This window comes from Lissotriton helveticus, chromosome 4_1 (genome assembly GCF_964261635.1).
Source record: "Lissotriton helveticus chromosome 4_1, aLisHel1.1, whole genome shotgun sequence".
Lineage (NCBI taxonomy): Eukaryota > Metazoa > Chordata > Amphibia > Caudata > Salamandridae > Lissotriton > Lissotriton helveticus.
In genome coordinates, this window is record NC_136063.1 from 1680569839 (window position 1) to 1680593202 (window position 23364).

At 43.6% G+C, this 23364-nt stretch overlaps 1 protein-coding gene across 4 annotated transcripts in view; it reads left to right on the forward strand.

Moving 5' to 3' along the window:
* The window catches only part of ENOX2 (ecto-NOX disulfide-thiol exchanger 2), a 1184097-nt gene that overhangs the window by 315566 nt on the left and 845167 nt on the right, over positions 1 to 23364 (forward strand). For all 4 annotated transcript variants that reach the window (XM_078688351.1, XM_078688354.1, XM_078688355.1 and 1 more), the window contains one exon: positions 7085 to 7228. In XM_078688351.1, the coding sequence (XP_078544477.1) occupies positions 7085 to 7228 (144 nt within the window). The remainder of the gene's footprint in view (positions 1 to 7084; positions 7229 to 23364) is intronic.

Here is a 23364-nt window from a genome sequence, read left to right on the forward strand (position 1 = left end):
ATTAAGTTAACTCTTAATTTTATCCCATTTTAAAGTGTTGTATTTACAAACAGCAGGCCTCTTGCTCCCAGTGGCCAGTGACATATTTATAACTGAAATATACTGTCATTTTTTCAAATGGGAGAAATTTAAAGTGGAGGACATTTTTTCTATGAAACATTGAGTCAATGTTTTTCCCCATGTTTTAAAATTATATAAATCATATTTCTTCACATAAATTTCCTCCTATTTAAACAAATGGCTTCATTATTTGTTATAAATATTGTTCCTTGTCTGCAGGTCACTGGTTGCAAAATGCCTGCTGGTTTGTAAATGCTACACTTTGAAATGGGAGAAAATTTAAATGATGAGTTTTATGGCATCCTTATAAACATAACGTTAACTCTTCAGTTTACTTTTCTCCCATTTCAAAGTGTCACATTTACATGCAGCAGGCATCTTGATCCCTGTTACTGGTAGACACAGTGTCATATTTATAACTGAAAAATACATCCATTTTTGTAAGTGAGAGAAATTAATTGTGCAAAAAAAAGTTCCATATTATAAACAATTTGTTTGCAGAACATTTTCCTGCACTTTAAAACTCTTCCATTAAATAAAAATGGTTGTATGTTTGTGTAATACATTTAAGAGTGCCACATATGTGGGAAGGCAAGTCCTGTGACGGAAGTACACATGAGACAGACTGTCATTCACCCATACACATATATCCCATTCATATGTACACATGTTAATGCAGCCCCAAGGACCAGGGTCTCACTGAACCACATGGCAGCCCTGTCACAGCGCCCCTAGTCAAAATAATTTGTTCAATTCATAGTTTTTGGCTCTATAGACATTAGGCTTAAATTCAATGAAATAGGGTGTAGGGGTGTCTGGTAACATTGCACGAGTGGTTTGGCCTTCAGTAGCTCACGGTGAAAAGGTCAGAGACTCCTGATTAGTATTTTTATATATGTTTAAGAAAGACAAGGGAACCCAAAAGGTATGCCATAGGGACCTTGGGCAGTATCATGTTACAAAAAACAGTGGTCCCTACTCGTGGACACAATGGTATCCTGAGCTGATAATCACACACCTGATAAGTGTTATGTCTTTTGTCCAGCCGGACAAGGAATTTATTTAACAATTTTCTTAATAAAAACTGAACGAACACATTAATAACAAGTGGGCACAGCCGTGACCCACAACATTCAGACAAAACAACGAACAGAATGGTAAAAGGAGCAAAGCAAAAATATGTCTGTGTACTTGTAGTCAGTGTTACAGACAGAGATTGTTATAACCACACCATTGCATTTCACAATATTTTAAATGTCATATTGCATACAGGGTTTTTTTGGTCTACGACGTTTCGATGCCTAAGTTAAATGAGGGGCATCATCATCAGGACAAAATTATAGTCATTGTTGTCTTTAAATATTACACTGCCTTTTAACGCAATTGCGTATCGCATCAGGCAATTCAACGGATCAGCAGATACCATGAACAATGGAGGAATCGGTACTGCAGTTTCCAGCGTGGAAAGTCGTCTGGATTGGGAGCATAATAGCTCGATATGCCGAAGGCGCGCCTAAGGCAAGCCCGTCTGTGCCCGTCCGTGCCTCGGCCGGGCCCAGGGCCTATGATGCTGCCCAACCTAAGGTATGTACCAATCAAACACCTACCTATACCAGAGATCAGATACTCGCCCTAAACCTTAATAAAAATCACTGTCACGACATGATTAATGTTGAAACGTGGTCAGAACCTACATACTGTCATATTTGTAGAACGCTCCTCACCCCGGAAAAACAGCTATCCCCTATGGAAAACGCGACTTCCCTCCGAGGAGCCTTGATCAATGCTAGGTCAATATGTAAGAACGGCCAGCATATTTATGACCTCATCACAGAGAGAAATATTGACCTACTATTCATAACGGAAACGTGGCTTAAACCATGGTGTAACCCGATCATAACTGAAACTGTTCCCCAAGGCTACCTCATTCAGAGGACCGATAGACTTGAACTGAGAGGAGGTGGACTAGCCATTATCCACCGAGACTCTCTGAAATGTTCAACGTTCGAACTCTCAGACATAAAAGGGGCAGAAAGCATGGGATTCTGTCTTCAGATAAATGAGGAGAACACCTTCGCGGGGGCCTTAATCTATCGCCCCCCAGGACCTCAGAATGGCTTCTTCGAAAGCTTCGAAGATGCACTCAGTACTTTAACCCTGAAATATGCAAATTTTACAGTCTTGGGCGACCTAAATTTTCATTTAGATAAACCCAATGACCCCCATGCAATATGGCTTAATGATCTAACGGATATCCTAGGGCTGGAAATACTGACCAAAATGCCCACACACAAAGCAGGCCATATATTAGATTGCATTTGTACCAATATCAAAACCCTAACCGTTGAAACTCCACTGATCCAAACATGGACCGATCACTGGCTAATCCCTTTCAAACTCACAACCAAAAAGAAAAAACCTAATACTGCCAACCTAAAAATCGATTTCTCGATACAGAAAGATTGGAAAAAAATTGCCAATTCACCCAATCTGCATCACATGGCAGAGGAATTTAAACCGTCCCTCACCGGATGTACTAAAACCGACTATAACAATTTCTGTAAATGGGTCACAGATTTCTGTGGTCCTACTAATTCAGGAAAAGTACGAAAAAAACAGAATAAAAAGTCAGCATCCTGGTTCTCCCCCGCCTTAAAAAACAAACGCACTGAGGTCAGAACCCTTGAAAAGAAATGGCGCCAAAACTATGATGTAACGGAAGCTCTTGCCTATAAAACCGCAAGGAAACAATACCATCTTATGATAAAAAACGCCAAAAAAGATCACTTCCAAGAAGCCATTAATCTGTCCAATAACAAACAGAAAGAAATTTTTAAAATAGTTGAGGAGTTCATGAACCCCAGAATTCTCAGGCAAGAGATACCACCTTCCTTGACACTCTGTAACTCCATAGCAAACTACTTCGAAAAGAAAATACTAAATCTCACCAAAGACTTCCCAGATTTTGCAGAACCCGCCCCCTATGACAAATTACAACTTATCAACAGTATACCTCAGCTAAAAAACTTTTCCCCCATCAGTCTTGATGAAACTCGACAAGCAATTCTTTCCTGTAAATCAGGTTCCCCTTTTGACCCATGCCCTCCACTACTGCTCCACACTCTAGTGGACATAGTAAATCCAACTATAAATTCCATCATAAACTCTTCTCTGGCCACTGCTGTCATTCCATCTGAATGGAAACGGGCTGCCGTAAAACCGCTGCAGAAAAAGCCCCTAGCTGATCCCACTACGCTCTCTAACCTTCGCCCAATCTCACTGCTTCCACTACTGTTTAAACTAACTGAAGCAGCAGTAAATAAACAGCTAACAAAACATCTGGAGGAAAACCAACTCCTACACCCTAACCAGGCAGGTTTTAGGGCAAAACACTCCACAGAGTCAGCCCTTCTACATACAGTAGAGACACTTAAGATAGCACTGGATCAGGGGAAAAAGGCCGTCCTGATCCTGCTCGATCTATCGGCGGCCTTTGATACGGTCTCACACCCCGTATTAATTGGCCGCCTAGCAGAATCAGGACTAACAGGAACCGCTTTCAAGTGGCTGAAAAACTTCCTAAGCCATAGGAAACAAGTCACCATATTAGGAAATTTCTGCTCAGATGAAAAAACTTTAAAAACAGGAGTACCACAGGGCTCAAGCTTGAGCCCCGTTCTCTTCAATCTTTACATGTCCCCTTTGATTGAACTCATCACATCATTCAACATCAGTACAATATCCTACGCGGATGATACCCAACTCATCCTGGTATTGGACAACAACTCAACCAAAGCAGAAGCAAATCTGAGAGACTGTCTCACTGCAACCTTCGAATGGATGAGAACCCACCACCTTAAATGCAACTCAGGAAAAACTGAAATCCTCCCCTTTGGCCAGAACAACCTTTTTTCCCCTGACAACTGGTGGCCCCAAGACGCCGAAGTCCCACCCAATACCATCACATCGGCCCGCAACCTCGGGATAAGGTTTGATGAAGCCCTGTCCTTCAAACAGCAAGCAGGTGCTGTGGCAGGTTCCTGCTTCAACATCATTAGAGGCCTTAGAAGGTTCTTTGACCTCCTCCCTCTGACAGCTAGAAAAGCAGTAGCGGTGGCCCTCATCACATCCCGGCTAGATTACTGCAACAGCATCTATGCGGGCTCCAACAAAGCTGTTTTGCATAAATTGCAGATGGTTCAGAACGCGGCTGCCCGCCTAGTGCTAAAACTACCCAGAAAATCATCTGCCTCCAAAGCACTTAAAACCCTGCATTGGTTACCCATCCACAAGAGAGTATTATTTAAAATACTACTCATCACTTTTAGAGCCTACCACCAGTCGGGTCCTACATACCTGTCTCAAAGGTTTGGAAGATATACACCCTCCAGGTCACTTAGATCATCGAACCTTAACCTATTAGCCGTCCCCAAATTCAGATTAACCACAAAAGGTGGAAAATCCATCGGAGTGCTAGGAGCCAGAGCCTGGAACAAGCTCCCACCCCAAATGCGTCTGATCCATTCAGAGAACCTGTTTCGAAAAGCCCTTAAAACATGGATTTTCAAGGCCACTGACACACTATGTCTAGCGTTAATTTAATTTCACTCCCTGTCTCTGACTTAAATACTCCTCCCTTACCTTTTGGCAGCTCTCCCTCTTTCTCATTCTCTTCTGTGACACGTTATGACTAGCGCCAAGATGCTCCATGGAGTGTAAGCTGCGCTTTATAAAAGCCAATTCAATTCAATTCAATTCAATATGCATATCGAGCTATTATGCTCCCAATCCAAAAAAAGTTCCATATTATAAACAATTTGTTTGCAGAACATTTTCCTGCACTTTAAAACTCTTCCATTAAATAAAAATGGTTGTATGTTTGTGTATTATGCTCCCAATCCAGACGACTTTCCACGCTGGAAACTGCAGTACCGATTCCTCCATTGTTCATGGTATCTGCTGATCCGTTGAATTGCCTGATGCGATACGCAATTGCGTTAAAAGGCAGTGTAATATTTAAAGACAACAATGACTATAATTTTGTCCTGATGATGATGCCCTTCATTTAACTTAGGCATCGAAGCGTTGTCGACCAAAAAAAACCTCGTATGCAATATGACATTTAAAATATTGTGAAATGCAATGGTGTGGTTATAACAATCTCTGTCTGTAACACTGACTACAAGTACACAGATATATTTTTGCTTTGCTCCTTTTACCATTCTGTTCGTTGTTTTGTCTGAATGTTGTGGGTCACGGCTGTGCCCACTTGTTATTAATGTGTTCGTTCAGTTTTTATTAAGAAAATTGTTAAATAAATTCCTTGTCCGGCTGGACAAAAGACATAACACTTATCAGGTGTGTGATTATCAGCTCAGTATACCATTGTGTCCACGAGTAGGGACCACTGTTTTTTGTAACATAGTATTTTTATATAGTCCATTTTTAGTCTTCCACCAGGCGTGCTGCCAACTGCCAATCTACTATCTGGACGTAGTTAGATTTATTTCTCAGACGGGGTGGCTCTTCTTTTAGTTTGATAGTCGTTAACGTGTTAACAGGTTGAAAACCACCGACATGGAGAAAGGTTCAACCTCATTCTCACTTGAAATTCAGTCTGTGTAGTTGCCGAAGATTATTATTTGGATGTGTCTGCTTAAGTATCTAGTTCATTGTAACTATTTACGCACGATGAAAAGCTGGAGGCTTTGGGACTGTTGAGAAAATTATTTCCCTTGTTGCTAAAACAACCTCTTGAATAAATAGCCATGTATCCATAGGGTTCACGAAGCAGAAATGGTTCTCCTTCTACCAAGGCCAGTAGAGAAGCGCGCTTCCAAGGCTTCTGGAGCTAGACCGAATGAGAGCGAGCCAAGAGCTCTCGCACTGGCACTGCAAGCAAATTTGAGTCATAGAAGAAAACAGGATTGACCCCATCTAAGCAACATGGATTATACACAGTGACTTCAACTTCTCTCTTAAGGCCACTGACAGTCAGTGTGACAAGCACTGATAAATGTACTTAGTTTGTTCAGCGGCTTTTAAAACAAATTTAAGTAAGTAATAAAGTGGGCAATCTTTTCGAAATTGAAGCATCTTTTATGTTTACGTTTGAAGGTTACCATGGATAAAGCAAGAGATTAGTATGCAGGCACCTGGTTTAGCATTGCCTTGTTGGAATCCATTTCAGGCAGTGTATGGTTGAAACCAAAGACCTGTGTTTGTAGTTGGAGAGAGAAATAGCAGATTAGATGCTCTGCGAGGGAGAGTACTTTGTACAAGGATGGCATTAGCAAGGTTTTACTGAAGGAATGTCGAGGGAATGGCCCTAAAGGTGATAGTCCTGTGCAATGAGCAGGGTTAATAGCGATATTACACAGTTGGGAAAGACCTGCAAAGACGTGTGAGGTATCGGCTCTAAGTAACCTTACATTTTCACTTATCCGCTCTTTCCCCGAGATTCGGCGACGCTGAGCTATCATTCTTCTCGCTTGATGAGGCAAATTTGTCTCTGAACCAGTGGAAAGCATTGAGTTTGTATCCACCTAGCTTGTGAGTTTCAGCAGGTCTGAAGCTGGGCTGTGCCTGCAGTTTAGATGCAGCTTTTCCATGTTTTAGCGTGAAGGAGAGCTTTGCATTTGAGGTGGTGAGAACTGTTACCTGTGGAAACTTACTGTTTTCTAGATCTGTAAAACCTCTTAAAAATCTGGTGCTTTGAGGCTCACCGTTCAATTGCCGAGGGCCTCAGTTTCTGAAGTGGCCAAATGTTTGACACTATGATTGAGCCGACGTCTTTCGTTTGTGTGTTTTGCAGGTCTTTCATTAAACGTATTCAAGGCAAGTGCATGCCAAAATGATCGGATTTTCTCATTACAGCCACCATGTAATATTTGCTACTCTTTTGAAGAAAAATCATATAGGCCTGCTGTATTTTTAAAGAGATTTTAGCAATGGGCATTTTAAGGAAATAATGTTTGAAAATGTTTATTTTGTTCTGTTGTAACTTCTTTTCTTTCCCTTTTAGGGCTCAACCAATTAACCTTTGATCCTTCTACAAATAATGAGCCCCTGCATTTTGGTAATGGCGGTGGTCCAATGGTGTCAGAGGTACCTATTGAGAATGGAGGCGAACCTTGTAATAAAAGAAAGCGAATAAACATGACTCCAGGTAAGAAAGCTGATCATCTCACCCTGTATTCTAATGACGAATTGTTACTGTTTGGCTGGACTGAAAGATTATTACTTATGTATGGTGTGCACTCATCACATAAGAGACACTATAAACAGTTTAACCCACATAGAATATAAAAGGAAAGATGTACTTGCACAGAGACTTAGTTGGACCTGTGAGCTTAAATCAGTATCTGTATTCTTTTGTGGCACGATTGACAACATTTAGATTTCTAGGATTAATAAACTAAAAGCAGAGTCCAAGTACCCATCTGCACTTGCTCAGAGGCACCCGCTGGAGATCTTCATGGATTATTCTCAAGGCATTATATTCAGTTTGAGATAGCTATGAGGATATACAGCACAGGGCATTTCAAGATGCACCTAAAAAGTGTTTGCCTGCGAGGATACTAAATCCACTGTTTAAAACCTGCTTGAAATGACGACTGACGGGAAAGGGATTCTTGCTGTATCGGTCAGACACCGACTATACTTTATTTTTTATTAATCTGACATTTTCTGTGTAAGAACTTTCTTTCTGTTTCAGATTGCTGTAGTACAATGGCATTCAGACTTTTCAGTGCAGAGCCCACCTTTCGTAAAATACGTTGTGGTCCCTTTCCCAAAATAGAAAAGACATCTTCTTATTTAAGCAGCAAAATATTAAACACTGCAATCAAGCTAAATAATTTTGGTGGGGATATAGGGCACATCTGCTAAACAAATATAGACAAGTGATATGCAGTACTGTTTTCAATGCATTGCAATAAATGTATTCAGTTTAAACAGTAGGCAAACCACCCACCTAAAGTAAGATTGCTGGGAAGGGGGCATGTTAAAAAATCGTCAAACATCAATATTATGGGTTACATTTTTCTTGTAAAAAGTTCTAAATGTGAAATTCTAAATGTATTGTCTGCAGAGAAGGAAAATGTGTTACAAGCATTACAGGACGTCCATGACTTTTGACCTAAAATTGAAGTTCTTGCTTGCCTTTTATTTTTTTCACATTAGCATACCAAACTGCCAAATGCCCCAATATCATGTGTGACACTCTTGCATGCTTACCCAAAAGCTATTTGTGTGCTGGTTTTTTTGACCCTGTACTTAAATTGTTAAAAGCAAAAGTGTAAGTGCCAGAAATGCGCTGCTGGTGTTGCACAAACCATGGGGCCACTTACAGGTATGAATATATTTAACATTCCAAATACTACAATTATGTTTAGTTATGTTTTGTAAAATCAATGTACGATTTCCAAAAATGTCCTCGGTTTGCTCCTTTTACCAAAATTGAGAGGGTAAGGCTGACGAGGCGTTAAATAAACGCCCTCCCACCCCTTTAAGACTTACTATAAAACAGTACATGTCTGCCTTAAGATTATTTTGCCTGTTGCGGAATGTTATTAGAACCTTCAATCGCTTGTGGAGTTCTGGCCTTCAGAGACTGACTGTGACCTTTATTGGATAGTTTGATAAGCAAAAGACTTTGATATTTACTTACTTTTCAACAAAGAACCACAACCTCTTGATTAAAGCTGGCATTCACCCTTATCAAGCAATCGGTGAGAACTGAAGCAGTGTGTGCGCTAAGTATTGTCACCATCTCTGTGAGACACCACAGGATTCATTGACGGCACAGGTTTGGTCAGTCGTGAACAATGGATCTTATGCGTCATCGTGTTCCTGTAACATTTTTCTAAACTATCTTCATATCCATCAATAACACTGGGATGCCTTGAGGTCAGAGATCTTGTTTTCGGCTTTCAGGCAGTGATTTAATTAAAATTTTAAAATAGTGTCTTACCAATGAATTGATTCTTTGTAAGAATCGTATACTTCAATCTGACTAAGAGCAATAATGTTCGAGTGTTCCTCCTAGACACAAGTTCATGAGAATTGGATGTCTGCTATATCATACTGTGCATTATACTGTGCATGTGGCTCCCACCATATATTTAACAATTTGGATTAAAACTAAACATCATTCTGTGGCAGCAAACTTTGATCGTTCTAAACTGCAGTTATGTAGCTGTATAATCATTTTCTAGAACACCAACCTGCATAAAATAAGAGACAAACAATCTCATTGTCGTTTCAGGAAAGGTGTTTCTTTAGATTGCTAAAAATCTTAGATCATGTAACCTATTTAACCACATGCGTGCGGCGGCTTTTCCCGCTGTGTGCGGCATTTTTTAAATTACCGCGATACATGACGAGCTCAGCTCGTCATCAGCGTACGGCAGGTAACGCTGATGACGAGCTGAGCTTGTCATCAGCATGGAAGGGGTTAAAGAGAGAGAGATCCACATTTAAATAGTGTCTAATCTAAATTTATGAGCCTACCATCTCTTATAAGAGTCTAACAATCCATTTTTTATTTTAAAAAGTTATTAGTTTATGTATCCGGTTTATCCACATCATCATTGATACAAAGTCTCCACACATGCAGTGCTTATTGAAGGAGGTTTACAAATTACAGAGCCTATAGCAAGTGTAACTGCACTTAATGAATTTCATCAGGTTACAGTTGTCCATGGTCGTATACCATTATGGTTACATATAGTGCCACAAACGTCTATTGTCCGGAATATCAGTTTGCAGTCCTCATTTCGGGACACTCCAGACAGGCCCCCCGTGAATACGCTTCCCATGTCCCCCAGATTTTGCCATTTTTGTGAGGGCAGCCCATTGAGTCTAACAATCTTTAAATAATATACATTATTCTGTAACTTTTAGAAAAGTATTTGTGTTGAACGAGTTTGGAGCTACTTATTTTGTCTTAAAATCGTATTGTAATTGTTGTGCTTTAAGTTTGGTAATGCTGCATGTATTTAGGTTTATTTGCCAACCAGTGAAGCATTACATTGTGTCTCAGGACCACTTTATTTTATTTGGGTGACTTCAACCTGTAGTAGGGCCTTCTGTCCCTCTTGACATCCCTAATGAAGTTAATTTTATGTAGTTTGTTATTTGGAACACACGTACTTTTATCTTCTATAGCAGGTTACTTATGTTTCTTGTGGCTTCGGTTGCACTGGGGGCGAATGCACTTATGTAGTTGTTAATAATGTGTTTTATTTGTAATTGTGGAAAATGTGTGTGTTGGTGTACATTATAAAGGAGTGGAGGAATGAAGTACCTTGATAGTTTAATATGTGAATTTTCTGCATTAAATGCATGTGGCTGTTAAGGCTTTTCATTGTTTTATTACATGAAATGATATCTGAGTGCATAAATCGAGATGGAATGAAAAAGTCGCTGAGATCATCAGAACTGACTGAGAGGCAGCTTTGAGAAGCAGTCTACTAATTATGTGATTAAAGCTCTTACAATATGATTCAGCTTCCATGGATAACCTTGCTCTCAGCTCCTTTTCTTCTCTAGATTGTAAAGACTTGTATGATCACTGTGCGCTCAATTAACAAGATTGTTTGAAATCTATTTCACGTTTTAAAGAGAGCTTGAGACCGATTTCTATCGCCAGAGTTCTAAACGTCATAGTTTTATGACTGCTGTAAATTGTTAAATAACGGGCTGAATGATTATAAAAACACCGAAGCCTTTAAGTGCTTTGAAAGTGGAAGTGAGACGGAGAGCCATTTCCTTCCTGCTAAGTTAGCTTGTAATGCCATTCCTACTCATATAGCATCTTTATTCACATCACACTGCCTCTGAAACCCATCCCCTGCTGGCTCCCTGCAAAGGAAACAGCGGCATTTTAAAACACTTTCTTTCCCACGAGGCACTTCATGGTTGCCCACTGAACCATGTTACAAAGCTGTTTGTCCCGCCATCCAGTGCCTACTGTCGACCGGACAGTTCAACTCCAGAAGATCTATCAGCAGATGTCTCCACGACCAGGGCTCCTCCCTGTGGAATTTCCTATGTCTTCAACAGAGAGTGGAAAATACCCACCTCAATTTCAGAAGCTCCCTTAAGACTCGCCTCTTCATTCTGGCACTGAGATCATCATTTCATTCCACGACCACACGTTCCAGCTGAGTTCTAAACTCACCCAGTCATGTGCCTAAGACCGGCTTTGCCTCTACACCCAGGCTCTTGGGGCTCTTATTCTTTCAAAGCTTTATCACCATATAAGAGTGCAATTTTACGACACCTTTTCTCCAGATGCTGTTTATGCCTCCAAGATGATTGACAGGCCCTTCACTTCCTGTCCCATCAAATGTCATATATTGAAGTGGTCCTTACCTACATATGTGTGTCCATACCTAAAGCTCGCTTAGGTTACCAAATTGGTCATTGTATTGGCAGAGGAAGGCCCAGTGTAGAGGAAGAGCCAGGTCTGCCGTTTCTGTCCTGTCCGATTCAGGAGCTGAGGAAGTGACTCTGATGTGCAGGGGCACGTTTTTTTAGGCTTTAGGAGGGAGGCAGGAGAAGGCACTATCTCCGGATCTGGTTCTGTATATGAGGGGTGTGTGTGTGTGTGTGTGTGTGTGTGTGTGTGTGTGTGTGTGTGTGTCTGTCTGTCTGTCTGTCTGTCTGTCTGTCTGTCTCATTATTGAGGTGTGTGAGACCAATATTGTGTACATGTTGTGTGGACTGTTGCTTATGTGACCAGTCAATCCTGAACTGTCTGGAGGTCCCGCCGCCCCCTACCCATAAGCCAATACAAGCAACCCCAGGCAGTTTTTGGCCTCGTTATTGAGGTACAGCTTGGATACGTGCACAATGAAAAATCGACCCATGTCTGGCCATGCCCTTGGCCACTTGGGGCATTACATCTAGCACCTAAAACGTGATGGGGGAATGCTTGCAATTAGTCTAAGCACTGCATAGCTCAGCTAGCATTTTAACCCTTTGTTTTTCAATTTTTACCCCCACTGTGCCACTCTCGACAAAGGCCCACCTAATGCTAATGAGTCCTGAACCTGTTCCTCATCTGAACAGTCCATCCTGAATTGCCCAGAGAGCCTCTCTCTCACACAAGTAACTCCAGGCCAGTTTCCGCCTAGTTCTACCTTGTCAGTGAGGTATGGCGTAGATCCTATGGCACAGTGTGTAAGGGATTATGGCCCACATGCATCAAAGCAAAATAAATGGTCGCAAACTGGCAGATTCTCAGAATCTACCCCTTTGCAACCGGTATTTTTGCATTTGGGATGCATCATCCCAAATGCAAAAACCGAAATGTAAGTAATCTCTAAATTGCGATTACTTAAATTGCCATTGCGGGGCCGCGTCGGCCGTTGAACGTGCGCAGCACTACGAAGGTAGTGCTTGCGACGTCCAACGGCCGACGGGAGCACTTAAGGGGTTAAGGAATGGCAAATTGAGATTCCTTACATGCAATGCATTAAAGTAAAAAAACTAGCAATTTCGCTAATAGGGGGAGCAAATTACCATGAAGTTGAACTTCATGGTAATTTGCAAAAACTTTGGAAAATGCACTAAAGTGCATTTTTCAAAGTTCCATTTTACACACACACAGGCCCTTGGGGAATGTGTGTGTGCAAGATGTACTCGTATGCAGATTTCAGGGGTGCAACAGGGTGTCCTTTTGACACCCTGGCACCCTTGAAATTGCATTCTCAATTTGCGATTCTCTAATTGAGAATCGCAAATTGAGAATGTCTTCCCATTCATCCCTATGGGCCTCTAAGCCCATAGGAATGAATGGGGAGGTATTCCTTAATTGGGACTCTAAATTTGCGAGTCACAATTAAGGAATGTTTAGAAATCGCTATTTTTAAGCGATTTCTACATGCATAGCCTTTTGCTATTCCTTATTAGCGAATCCTTATTTTTCGCTAATAAAGAATTGCATATGGCATTGTTGATGCATGTGCCAGTTTGTGATTAAAGCTCTTACAACATAATTTTTCTTTGATAGATAATCTTGCTCTTAGCTCCTTTTCTTCATTAGATTGTAAAGACTTGCATGATCACTGTACACTCAACGTTTGATATATTTCATTTTTGATACCAACTTACATCACCATAGTTTAGTTTACAAGTTAAAACTTCATAGGTTTATACCTGCTGTATATTGTTAAATAAAGGGGATGCATGTTTAAAAACAGAGAAGCCCTTAAATGCTATAAAAGAGGAAGATAAAAAGGGAGAGGTATATTTTCCTGCTACATTAATTACCTTGTAATGTCATTGTTACTCATCTAGAACCTTTATGAACATCACACTGCCCCTGAAATCCTTCCAGCTGGCTGCCAGGAAAAGAGCAACCTTTAAAAAACCTTTGTCTTCTACACAGTGCACTTCAATTACCCACTGAACCTTGTTACAAAACTGTTGCCCCTTACCAATGGACAAGTCCTCTAAGGTCCGCAAACTGGTGCCTGCTGTCAACCCACGTATTCAGATACAGAAGATCTATCAGCACAGGCCTCCATGGCCAGTGTTCCTCCGTCCCTGTAGGAATTCCCAACAATTTCAATAGAAAGTGGAAAATAGCCACCTCAAATTCAGAATCTCCTTTAAGACTCCTCTATTAATCCTGGGATTTGGGTAATCATTGCATTTCAGGACTGCCCTTTGCAGCTGGGCTCTAAACCCACCCAGTCATGTGCCTAAACCAACTTTGCCTCTTCACCAAGGCTCTCGGAGCTCTTGTCTTTTAAGAATTTACCATGGTATTGAGTGACTATATTACAACTCCTTATTTACGGATGTTGTTGATTCCTCCTGGATGAAGCTCCTCACCTTTTCCAACAAATGTCCTATTTTGCACCACTTTGTACCTTTTATGTGTCCCCATATCCAAAGTGCTCTGAGGTCACCAAATCGGTCTTTAGTAGCGCTTTACAAAAACCCTCATGCTATATGGAAAATGTATTCTTGCTGATATGTATCATAACCAGCTTCTTGAATATCTTCAACATTTTTATTAATATTCAAATGGTCCTGTCACTGGTCAGAACAAGTCTTGCAAGGGTAACATTTTTAGACAATTGGTACATTTACCGCATTGACTATTAAATGTTGGTGTCTGAAGGGAGCAGAAAAGTGGGTATTCGCTTTGTTGCTCCTTTTTATCGTCTGCTTTTATAACGTTGGTTTCAAAGACACAAGTTGAACCTAAACAGCAATTTAGCAGTATTCCGAGACACCCAAGGAGTCGCAGCTATAGGAGGCAAGGCATAATCCACAGTTTGTCCAAAGGTAAGAGAAAATCATACCACTTTGAAGTGGTATCATACACCTTCTCTTTTCACAAGCAAAGTAAGACCGTTTCTAACTTTCCCTCAAATAAAACAAACTCTTAAGTTTTACAAATTAACCAATGCCGCAGAGTCTTGTTGGAGTCGCGGCTCTCATGTTAAATATGTGTCTTGGACAGATGGCACTCCCCTTTTACATTGCAGAAGAGCATAAGGATCGACGAAGCGCAGTCATTTGTGAAATTGTTGCTTAGCATAGCAAGACATGTTTGCTAATTGGGAACATGCTGAAATACTGCTTCCAGCGCATAGACTCCTGTTGTCAGTTGTGTCTAATTTGAGCACGTTTGTTGATGATGGCAAACAAGTTTCTGCGTGAGTATATCTATTTATTTATCCATCGCAGCATCCTAAATAGTCGGAACAATTGAAATACCCACCTGCAGTCATAAAAGATTAATTCAGAATGCTTTTGTTTTGTGCTGCATTTTCCACAACAGAGACATGCAGAATAGAGCCCCCTGGTGCAGCCGCTTCCAAAACATGTGCAGTCACAGGAGGACTGGAAAGCTCGAGCTTTTATCCCCCTTGCTCAGCCTGCACTGGAATCTTTTTCTTATCTTGCTTAAATATTTCATACTTTTTATAACTGTTTCATTTCCACTGACATGCCTATTTTTCAATCTTTTGTCTTGTTTTTCGTTCTCTGTGGAAGCAGAATGTATTGCTTTTTATGGCATGGTGAAATTGCAGCTTTTCAAGATAAGTTGCTTTGACAACAGGGAAGATTTGGTACTTTTGTTTAGTTTTTGTTGTTGTTATTTTTTTTTAGCTTTTCCCCCTGGTCGGAGGCTGAGGTGTAGTCTTGCAAGGTTACTGGTGTGTCTAATGTATGTAGTGTTGGGCCACTCTGGCACTCTTTATGGTAAAAAATAAATGCATTTTATCTAGGTATAAAGTACTAAGAAACACTGGGATCTTATGAGGAATTGACCGGTTCATCTTGATTTGTCACTCAAGGGTTGAGACTAGAATTGCACAGACCCGTGTGTGTATGTGATTACTTTTAATAGTAAGTAAGTAAGTTTATTTACAGATTAATTAAAATCATTGCAATTTAGGCTATACAAAAAAATTAATCGAAAGTTATTACTAAAGGGAGACATTATTGATTAAAAGAGAGTTTGTAGTTAAAAGCATCTTACAGTGCGAAAACAATAATCTAAAACTTTATGACTAATAGTTAAGTAAAGAGCTCCATGCCCAGGTTTTTACAAGTGATTTTATGCCAATTTCTGCTTGAGGGTCGGTTAAGAAACACCTTGTGTGTTAAAAGAAGTTCAGTATTGGAGCATTGTGCTATGCCAAAAGGGTATCCTCGTGCATTACAACCAGTAGTCCATAAAGTGTTCCATACACAGGAGCTCCCATGAGGATTTTCCAGTTTCTTCTTGGGGGACCTCAAATAATTTGCAGGCTTATTATTGTAATATTGGCTCTTGTGGACTGGACAGCTCAGAAACCTGAAACATACTTGCGATGAAAAAGGGATCTCCAATGTTTCCATGGGTTTGACCTCGTGTTGCTAAGCATCAGTAGCTTGTGAACTTGGCTGTTCTACCAATGCTCCCCGAATTGCCTCGTTAGTATACTGGCATGACTGGCCTTCCTCTGACTCTGACTAGAAGAGCCATGGGGTCTCTCTCCTTGTTGGCAACATTCCCATGAAGGCTATTACATATGTTTTGCAATCACGTTGTCTTTCTGGCATCCTGTCACACATTCTGATTCAGTGGGCGTATTCACCAGTGGCACCCTTACACATCTCAATCTCGACTGCTGAACGTGACGATTAGCAGACCAGCCCACAAGTATCCTGGCTAGGTCTCCATGGTTGTTCTGCTCCAGCAAAAGTGTTACATTTTATTTACCAAAGTCCTGTTTTAAAAAGCATCCATGAGCAAAGCTTCTCTGCTCTGAACTTCTTGTATGACTTATGAAGTCTGAAAGTGATGCACTAGTTTAGTCGGCATACTGAGTCGGCATACTGAGGACCTTCTTCTACTTTAGGTCAGGAAGCTCTTGAACTGCCACCTGATATTCTCTCAATGCCTCTGCTTGTCTGGAAATATTCCTATGCTGAAGTTCATTTTTGCCAAGCTGTGTGTGTGTGTTTTTTTTTATAGTGCGTACTAATGCATCCTCGATGGTGTCTCTTTGTCTGTGATGCTTGGCCCACTGCTAAGGTGTGTGAAGCCATGGTGTGCACCTCATAGGCGACAGCGAAAGCTCCTTTCCTAGCAACAATTGTATTTCTAGTGAGTAGTGCGTCCCTTGATTCAGAACCCTGGACACTTGCCTATCAATAGTAATCTTTTGAGAAGCGCACACAAGAAGCAGTGGTACACTCGCTTCTCACCTCCTAGGGTGGTAGCGGTGTTAAGAATGTAGTATATGTTTAATTCATCTCACTTTTTTTGTAATCCTTCCCGTCTCCAAACTGTCAGTAATGTTTTCCACACCATTACTATTGGATTTCTGACTTATTGGCAAGGCTAGAGCATGTTACCATATGGTTTACAAATTCAGCTAATTTGGTTTCTTCTTTCTGGGAATACCACAAACATCTCATTAGAGCAAGAATCCACTGCATGGTCTTTCTAAAAATAAGCCCGTAGTGGTGTAAGTCTGTACCCGCCTCATGGTTTCAGGATATGCACTTATTTTACTGCTCGGAATAATTTGGTAATCTTAATACACTCTTGTTAGTGGATTAGGGCACTGCTTGGCTCTTGTTCTCAAGTCAATTGTTTAAATGGCTTGATTCTCAGGAAAGTAAGTAGTGATGTTAACCAGGGTCGGGCTGGCTACCGTTTTGGAATGCTGCTGAACTGGGGGCTGATTTTGTTGATGGGGACCTGCGTGTGCTGAACAAAATTCGTTTTGCTTTGTTTATTTCAAAGCACACGCAGGTCTCCATCAACGAAATCAACCCCCAGAGCAGTGACATCAGCCCCCAGCTCGGCAGCATTCCAAACCGCCCGGTAGTCAGTCCGACCCTGATGTTAACTGCACTCAACATATCCTCTTAAGAAATATGCAGGCATGTAGAGCTGAGGAAAGTATATGGAGTGGATTTTGGATCTTTATACTTAGGTTACTGTCCAAAAATATTTGCACAGGGTTACATCCGGTAATCAAGTAAAGCTCAGCTGTCTACACAGACTTACTTTCCAAGTATGCTCGATCTGTAAGGCGAGTGGGGGTCTTTTATTCTGTGATAGCCTAGTTACTTGCACAAGCCATCTCATATAATTTAATTCTGAGTCAGTGGAAAGTACAGAAGTTAGATATAATTATTAACAAGATCCCCAGTGATCACAATAAACCTCTACAGAGCATCAACAGTGATTTGTTCACTTGCATGACTTCTATCATTCTTTTCAAAAATATTTTTGTTACATTTTCCTTTCTATAAGGAACACCGAAAACATTGTTAAGAATTCAGAACCGTATGGCTCGCACCACACGTACGGTATAAATGACAACAGAAAACTGGCAGTGCACACTCAGCATCCCTCACTCAAGGACACCCAAATTCTTGTGTGCAGTGTCCAAGACCATACAAAATGGGGCAGTGGAATAGGACAGTTTCTGTCATGGGTCCCATATTTTAGCTTATTTCTGAGGGCAGCCTCTACTCATATACATTTCGATTTCAAGCTATTTTATTAGGTATTTCCAAAAGAAAAAGACAATGAAGCAGCAAAAGGTGTACAGAGAAAAAAGCAATTCATAGGAGACATCAGTTGGGTAGAAATGAAACCATCTCAGCAATATGATAGGCAGGTAGTTTTGTCGCAAACGGTATACAAAAAGTGTGGAGTACAAAGTACAAGGTAATACAAGGCACAGTACACTAATGAGAATACATGTTCTATTCTAGTGCTGCACAAACATCCCCGGATCTGGTAAGGTCTTTCATAGTAAGAGTAGCTGATCCCTCCATGTGCGGACAAGTTTATCTTTGGTTGTCAACAAACCCAATGCTAGGAGCCCTTCCCAAGGCATGTTCCTGATCGCTCCCATGATTCCCTCTCCAGAAATTGGAAAATCTAAATATGCACTGTCTTTGGGTGTTAATCTGGGGAGTTGAAATCACCAAGAAGACTTCTGTTATTCTTTCCCTTACCCAACTGGTTCTGAATGTCCTACAGTCGCATTCACAACTAGACAAGTGCCTCACAAAGAGAGCTGAAGCTTTAATCTTAATTGTGACCCTTTGTGTACATTGGCATGCCCACATTCACATCGCCCTTTTTTCAGTCTCCAATTGTTACATGCAGGTTGTAGCAGTTTTTCCCACATATGAATCCATATGATCTAAAAATTAGCTTCCCTATGCACTTCCTCTTCTTTAGATGGTGCCTTCTTTTCTCTTTTTCTTTCCTGGTAAAGGCTGTTAATATATTTTGGGTGCCAGTAATTAACCGTAAGCCAGTAGGTCTTGCATTTAGGACTTATTGAAAAATAGGTGTGCACTATTTTTCTTTTTTATTTACTGTTTGCCGATGAGATGTAAATTAAAAGATCAAATGTAGCAAGAAAGATGGGGCGTGGCTAGCAGCCGAGCATGGCGGCAGCTTAGAGGACGAGCTCCGTGAATAGAGCGGCCTCTCCCTAAATCCGACCAGCCATCCGTATATTTCAAGGCCTCCTTCGGGGTGTACCTGAAGCCCGAGACTGGGCGGAATCGAAGGCGGTGACTCCGGTGGAGATCGCGATCCGGAAGGCTGAGTAATCCCGGACAACTTACGCGGCGATCCGAATCCAGGGGCTGGAGTGCCCGACTATCCCGACAGGAAGTGGAAGGCGCGAGGGCTGGCCGGACCGGAAGTGCCCGATCACCGGAGAGCGGAGCGGCACCGAGAGGAGCATAGACCGGAGGAGGCAACCGGACCACAGCCGAGACCCCGACACAAGACGGAGCTGTCCACAAAGGTACGGACGACAGAGAAGGCGGCAAGACGGAGCGCGCAGGATATCGTGAGTGGTGCTGTCAAAGCGCCAGGTGTACCGCACCCGAGAACCAGCATCTACGGCTCAGGCGGGTGGTCATAGCGCAGAGCGCCCTCGGCGGAGAGTGCGGGGGCCAACTCCGAGTAGGCGAGTCCCGCCGAAAAGACAGAGCAAGGGCCAGATCTCCCTAGCGTGGTGGGTAGGAGCGGCACTCGGCAAAGGGACACAACACACCCTCACCCGGACACTGAGCCCCCGTAGCCCAGCGCACAGTCGTCTACCGATCCACGATGCGTACCATCTGATACTATGCCCCGCCCAGGCTGGCAATGAGCATCGGTCCGCTGGAATAAAGTTGACAGGAGCACCTGGGGGAGTCCTCGGAGTGGTGCCCCTGCATCTGGCAAAAATAATATAAGGACAGAGTGGACCCTAACACACAGACCGGTATCCCATATTCGTCGCGACCGGCGTGGGACGACCACCAAGGGACGTCACTCGGGGGGTGAGCCAGACAAGACTGCGTCCGCAGCGGAGCCCTCGAGAAAAGTACACCACACTGCGTGACGAAATGGCAGGGAAAGGGTCCAGAGGGGGCACGGCGCAGACACGCCTGGAGAAATATGCCTACAATAAGGGAGCACCCTCGCCTCCGGAGGGAAAGCACTCCGGCCGCAAATCAGCAGACGGGGATGGTGAGGGGCCGAAGGCGACGCTGGATGACGTTATGCGCACCTTGACACAGGTGCAAACCACAGTCGGCTCTATCTCCACGGAGATCACACTACTCAGAGCGGACCTTCATAAAATATCGGAAAAGGTGGGCTCGCTGGAAGTGGTCACAAAATCGCTGGTGGAGGACGTGTCGGAACTACAGACGGCGATGGAACGTGTCACAGCGGAGAACGAAAAGCTGGACGATCAGGAAGGACGCTCGAGGAGAAACAACATAAGGATCCTGGGAGTTCCAGAATCGGAGGGCACCGAAGCGACAGATCTATTCGTTGAAGAACTGATCAAAACGGACTTGAAACCCAAGGGATTGTCTACGTTCTTTTCGGTGGAAAGGGCGCATAGAGTACCAGGGAGCAGACCAAAACAGGGAGCGCCTCCGAGACCCATTCTGGCCCGCATATTTAACCTCCGTGATCGAGACGCCATCTTGCAGGCGTCCCGGAGGTCCCCCCCGATCAAAATACAGAATGCGACACTTGCCTTCTTCCCGGACTACACGGCGTAGGTCGCCCGTCGAAGGAGAACATTTCTGGAGGTTAAAAAAGACCTGAGGGCACGAGACATTCCGTACTCTATGATCTTCCCGGCCAGACTGCGTATAGTGGCGGAAAACAAAACTTGTTTTTTTGACACCCCCGAGATGGCGCAGGAGTGGCTTGAAGGGTGGAGGCCAGCCTCCCAGCACCGCAGAACGGGCAGGACACAAGGTGGCCCAGACACTAGGGGTCGCGCGGGCTTGCGGACTCCAGACCACGCCGAGAGGGTACGCTCACCAGCGACGGAGCGAGCGGAGGTAGACCCAGGAATGGGACAATGATCCACCGGAGGGTAAAAGCCGTTGCCGCACGCAAGGTTTGCCTGAGAGACTGCCATTGGACATTGGGCGGAGGGCCCCCAGGGAGAGTATGAGAGGCCCCGAGCACGGGGCATTCCTGACCTCAACGCGCAAGTATACTGTTTGGGTTAGGGGCTAAGCACTCTGCTGAGTTGGGGGGGCAGGCAGTTACGAGTTCGTATGGCATGAGGGCAGGGAGGGGGGGAGTTCAGGGGGGGGTGAGTTGGGAAGTTTATAACTCGTATGGGTTTTTATTGGTTGACGATTTGAATCGAAGTAGAAGAACAAGTTGCAAGGTTATTACACACATACACACTGACCTACTCTGGTGCGCAGGTAGGGATCCCCTAGTGGCGGACAAGAATGCCCAACTTCACATTACGCCATGGCATGTGATACACAGACAGACACCCCAGGGTTAGACCCCCAAATGGCACCAGTGGCGCCACTGCAGCTCATGTCATGGAACGTCAGGGGGCTGGGGGATAAAATTAAGCGGGGTCTAGTGGTGCAGGGCATTAGGAGAGCGAATCCTGCCCTGGTCCTTCTCCAAGAGACTCACTTAGTGGGAACTGCAAGCCAGGCGCTGAACAGGAAGGGCTATCATATGGTAGTACACTCTGACTTCACCTCGGGATCGAGGGGAACGGGAATCCTACTGAGGAAATCTTCCCCGTTCTTACTCACATCTACGAAAACTGACGACCAGGGCCGCTTTGCGGCAGCATGTGGCCAATGGGAGGGGAAACCACTGACTGTAGTTTCGGTTTATATTCCCCCGGCATTGCACAACGTAGCTTTCCCTGAATTGGGAAGGTTCCTATTAGACCTGCCGGAGGGTGACGTAGTCATAGGGGGAGGTTTCAACGCAGTTATTCATAACACACGGGACAGGTTCCCAGTGCGGGCGCGCGCCCCGGCCCCATCCCGATTTAGCGAATTCGTAGAAGCACAGGGGCTGGTAGACATATGGCGAGGCATGCACCCCAATGAGCAGCAATATACCTACTACTCGGCGACGCACAATAGTCTATCCCGCATTGACTACTTCTTTACATTGGGAGAGGGTCGCCTTAACATAGATGACATACAGATTAGACCGAGGGGGATCTCTGATCATTCACCCATGCTCCTTACACTGTCATGTCCGGAGAGGGCATATAAGAGAATGTATCAGTTGCGCCCGGGATATTTAGCGATTCCGGCGATAATGAAGGAGCTGAAAAAGGCGACCCGGCAATATTTCACTGAAAATGTGGCATCGGTGGACTCCCCCACGACTTTATGGGAAGCATATAAAACAGTCCTGAGAGGGCAGGCCATATCGACCATACAGGGGTACAAACGCACACAGGCGAGAGAGGCCACGCAACTAGAAGTGAATCTAGCAGAGGCGCACAAAGCACACATGTTAGACCCATCAGCAGACACCCTACACTCGCTAAAACTGAGTCAACAACTTCATACAGACCACTTACGAAAGAGGGCCGTAGAGCACATTGCAGCAACGGCACAGGCAATCTACGATGTTGGGGACAAGGCCAGTAAGCTTCTGGCCTGGTTGGAAAAGAAGGGTGGAAGAGCCAGGAATATATTGCAACTGAAGGATGCAGTTGGGGACACACACACATGTCCTGCGGCAATCGTAGGACTGCTGGCAAACCACTTCCAGGAGGTCTACACCCCAGACACTTGTGTCACGGAAGAAATAGCGGTGGCAGCGCTTCAGAACGTCCCAACGCAGACTCTGTCGCAGGACGCAATAGATGAACTCGACTCCGACTTTACGATAGAAGAAGTGCAAGAGGCCATTAATAAGATACACTCCGGGAAGGCTATGGGCCCCAGCGGCATTCCGATTGAATGGTGCAAGGCAATGTCGGAAACGCTGTGCCCACACTTGTTAGCAATGTACGAAGACAGCCTAGCTGGAGGGACGTTGCCCCGAGACCAGCGACAGGCCACCATTGTGGCAATCCCGAAACCAGGCAAACCGCCTGAGGAGTGCGGGTCTTACCGCCCGATATCACTTCTCAACGTAGAGGCCAAAATATTGGCAAAACTACTGGCAACCAGGTTGATGCCGCACCTCACACAGCTAATACGTCCCGATCAATCTGGCTTTATGCCGCACAGAAGTACAGCATTGAACCTCCGGAGAGTTCATGGTGCGATAGCTAGGGCTTCACAGTTGACTGAACCGACGGCTATTCTGTCGCTGGACGCCAGGATGGCGTTTGATATGGTGGAGTGGCGCTACCTCTTTGCGGTACTAGCTCATATGGGCTTTGGCCCTAAGTACATTTCCTGGATTCAGCTTTTATATACTAATCCGGTGGCAAGAGTTACGGCCAATGGACATGTCTCCAGGGAGATACCACTGAATAGAGGTACGAGGCAGGGATGCCC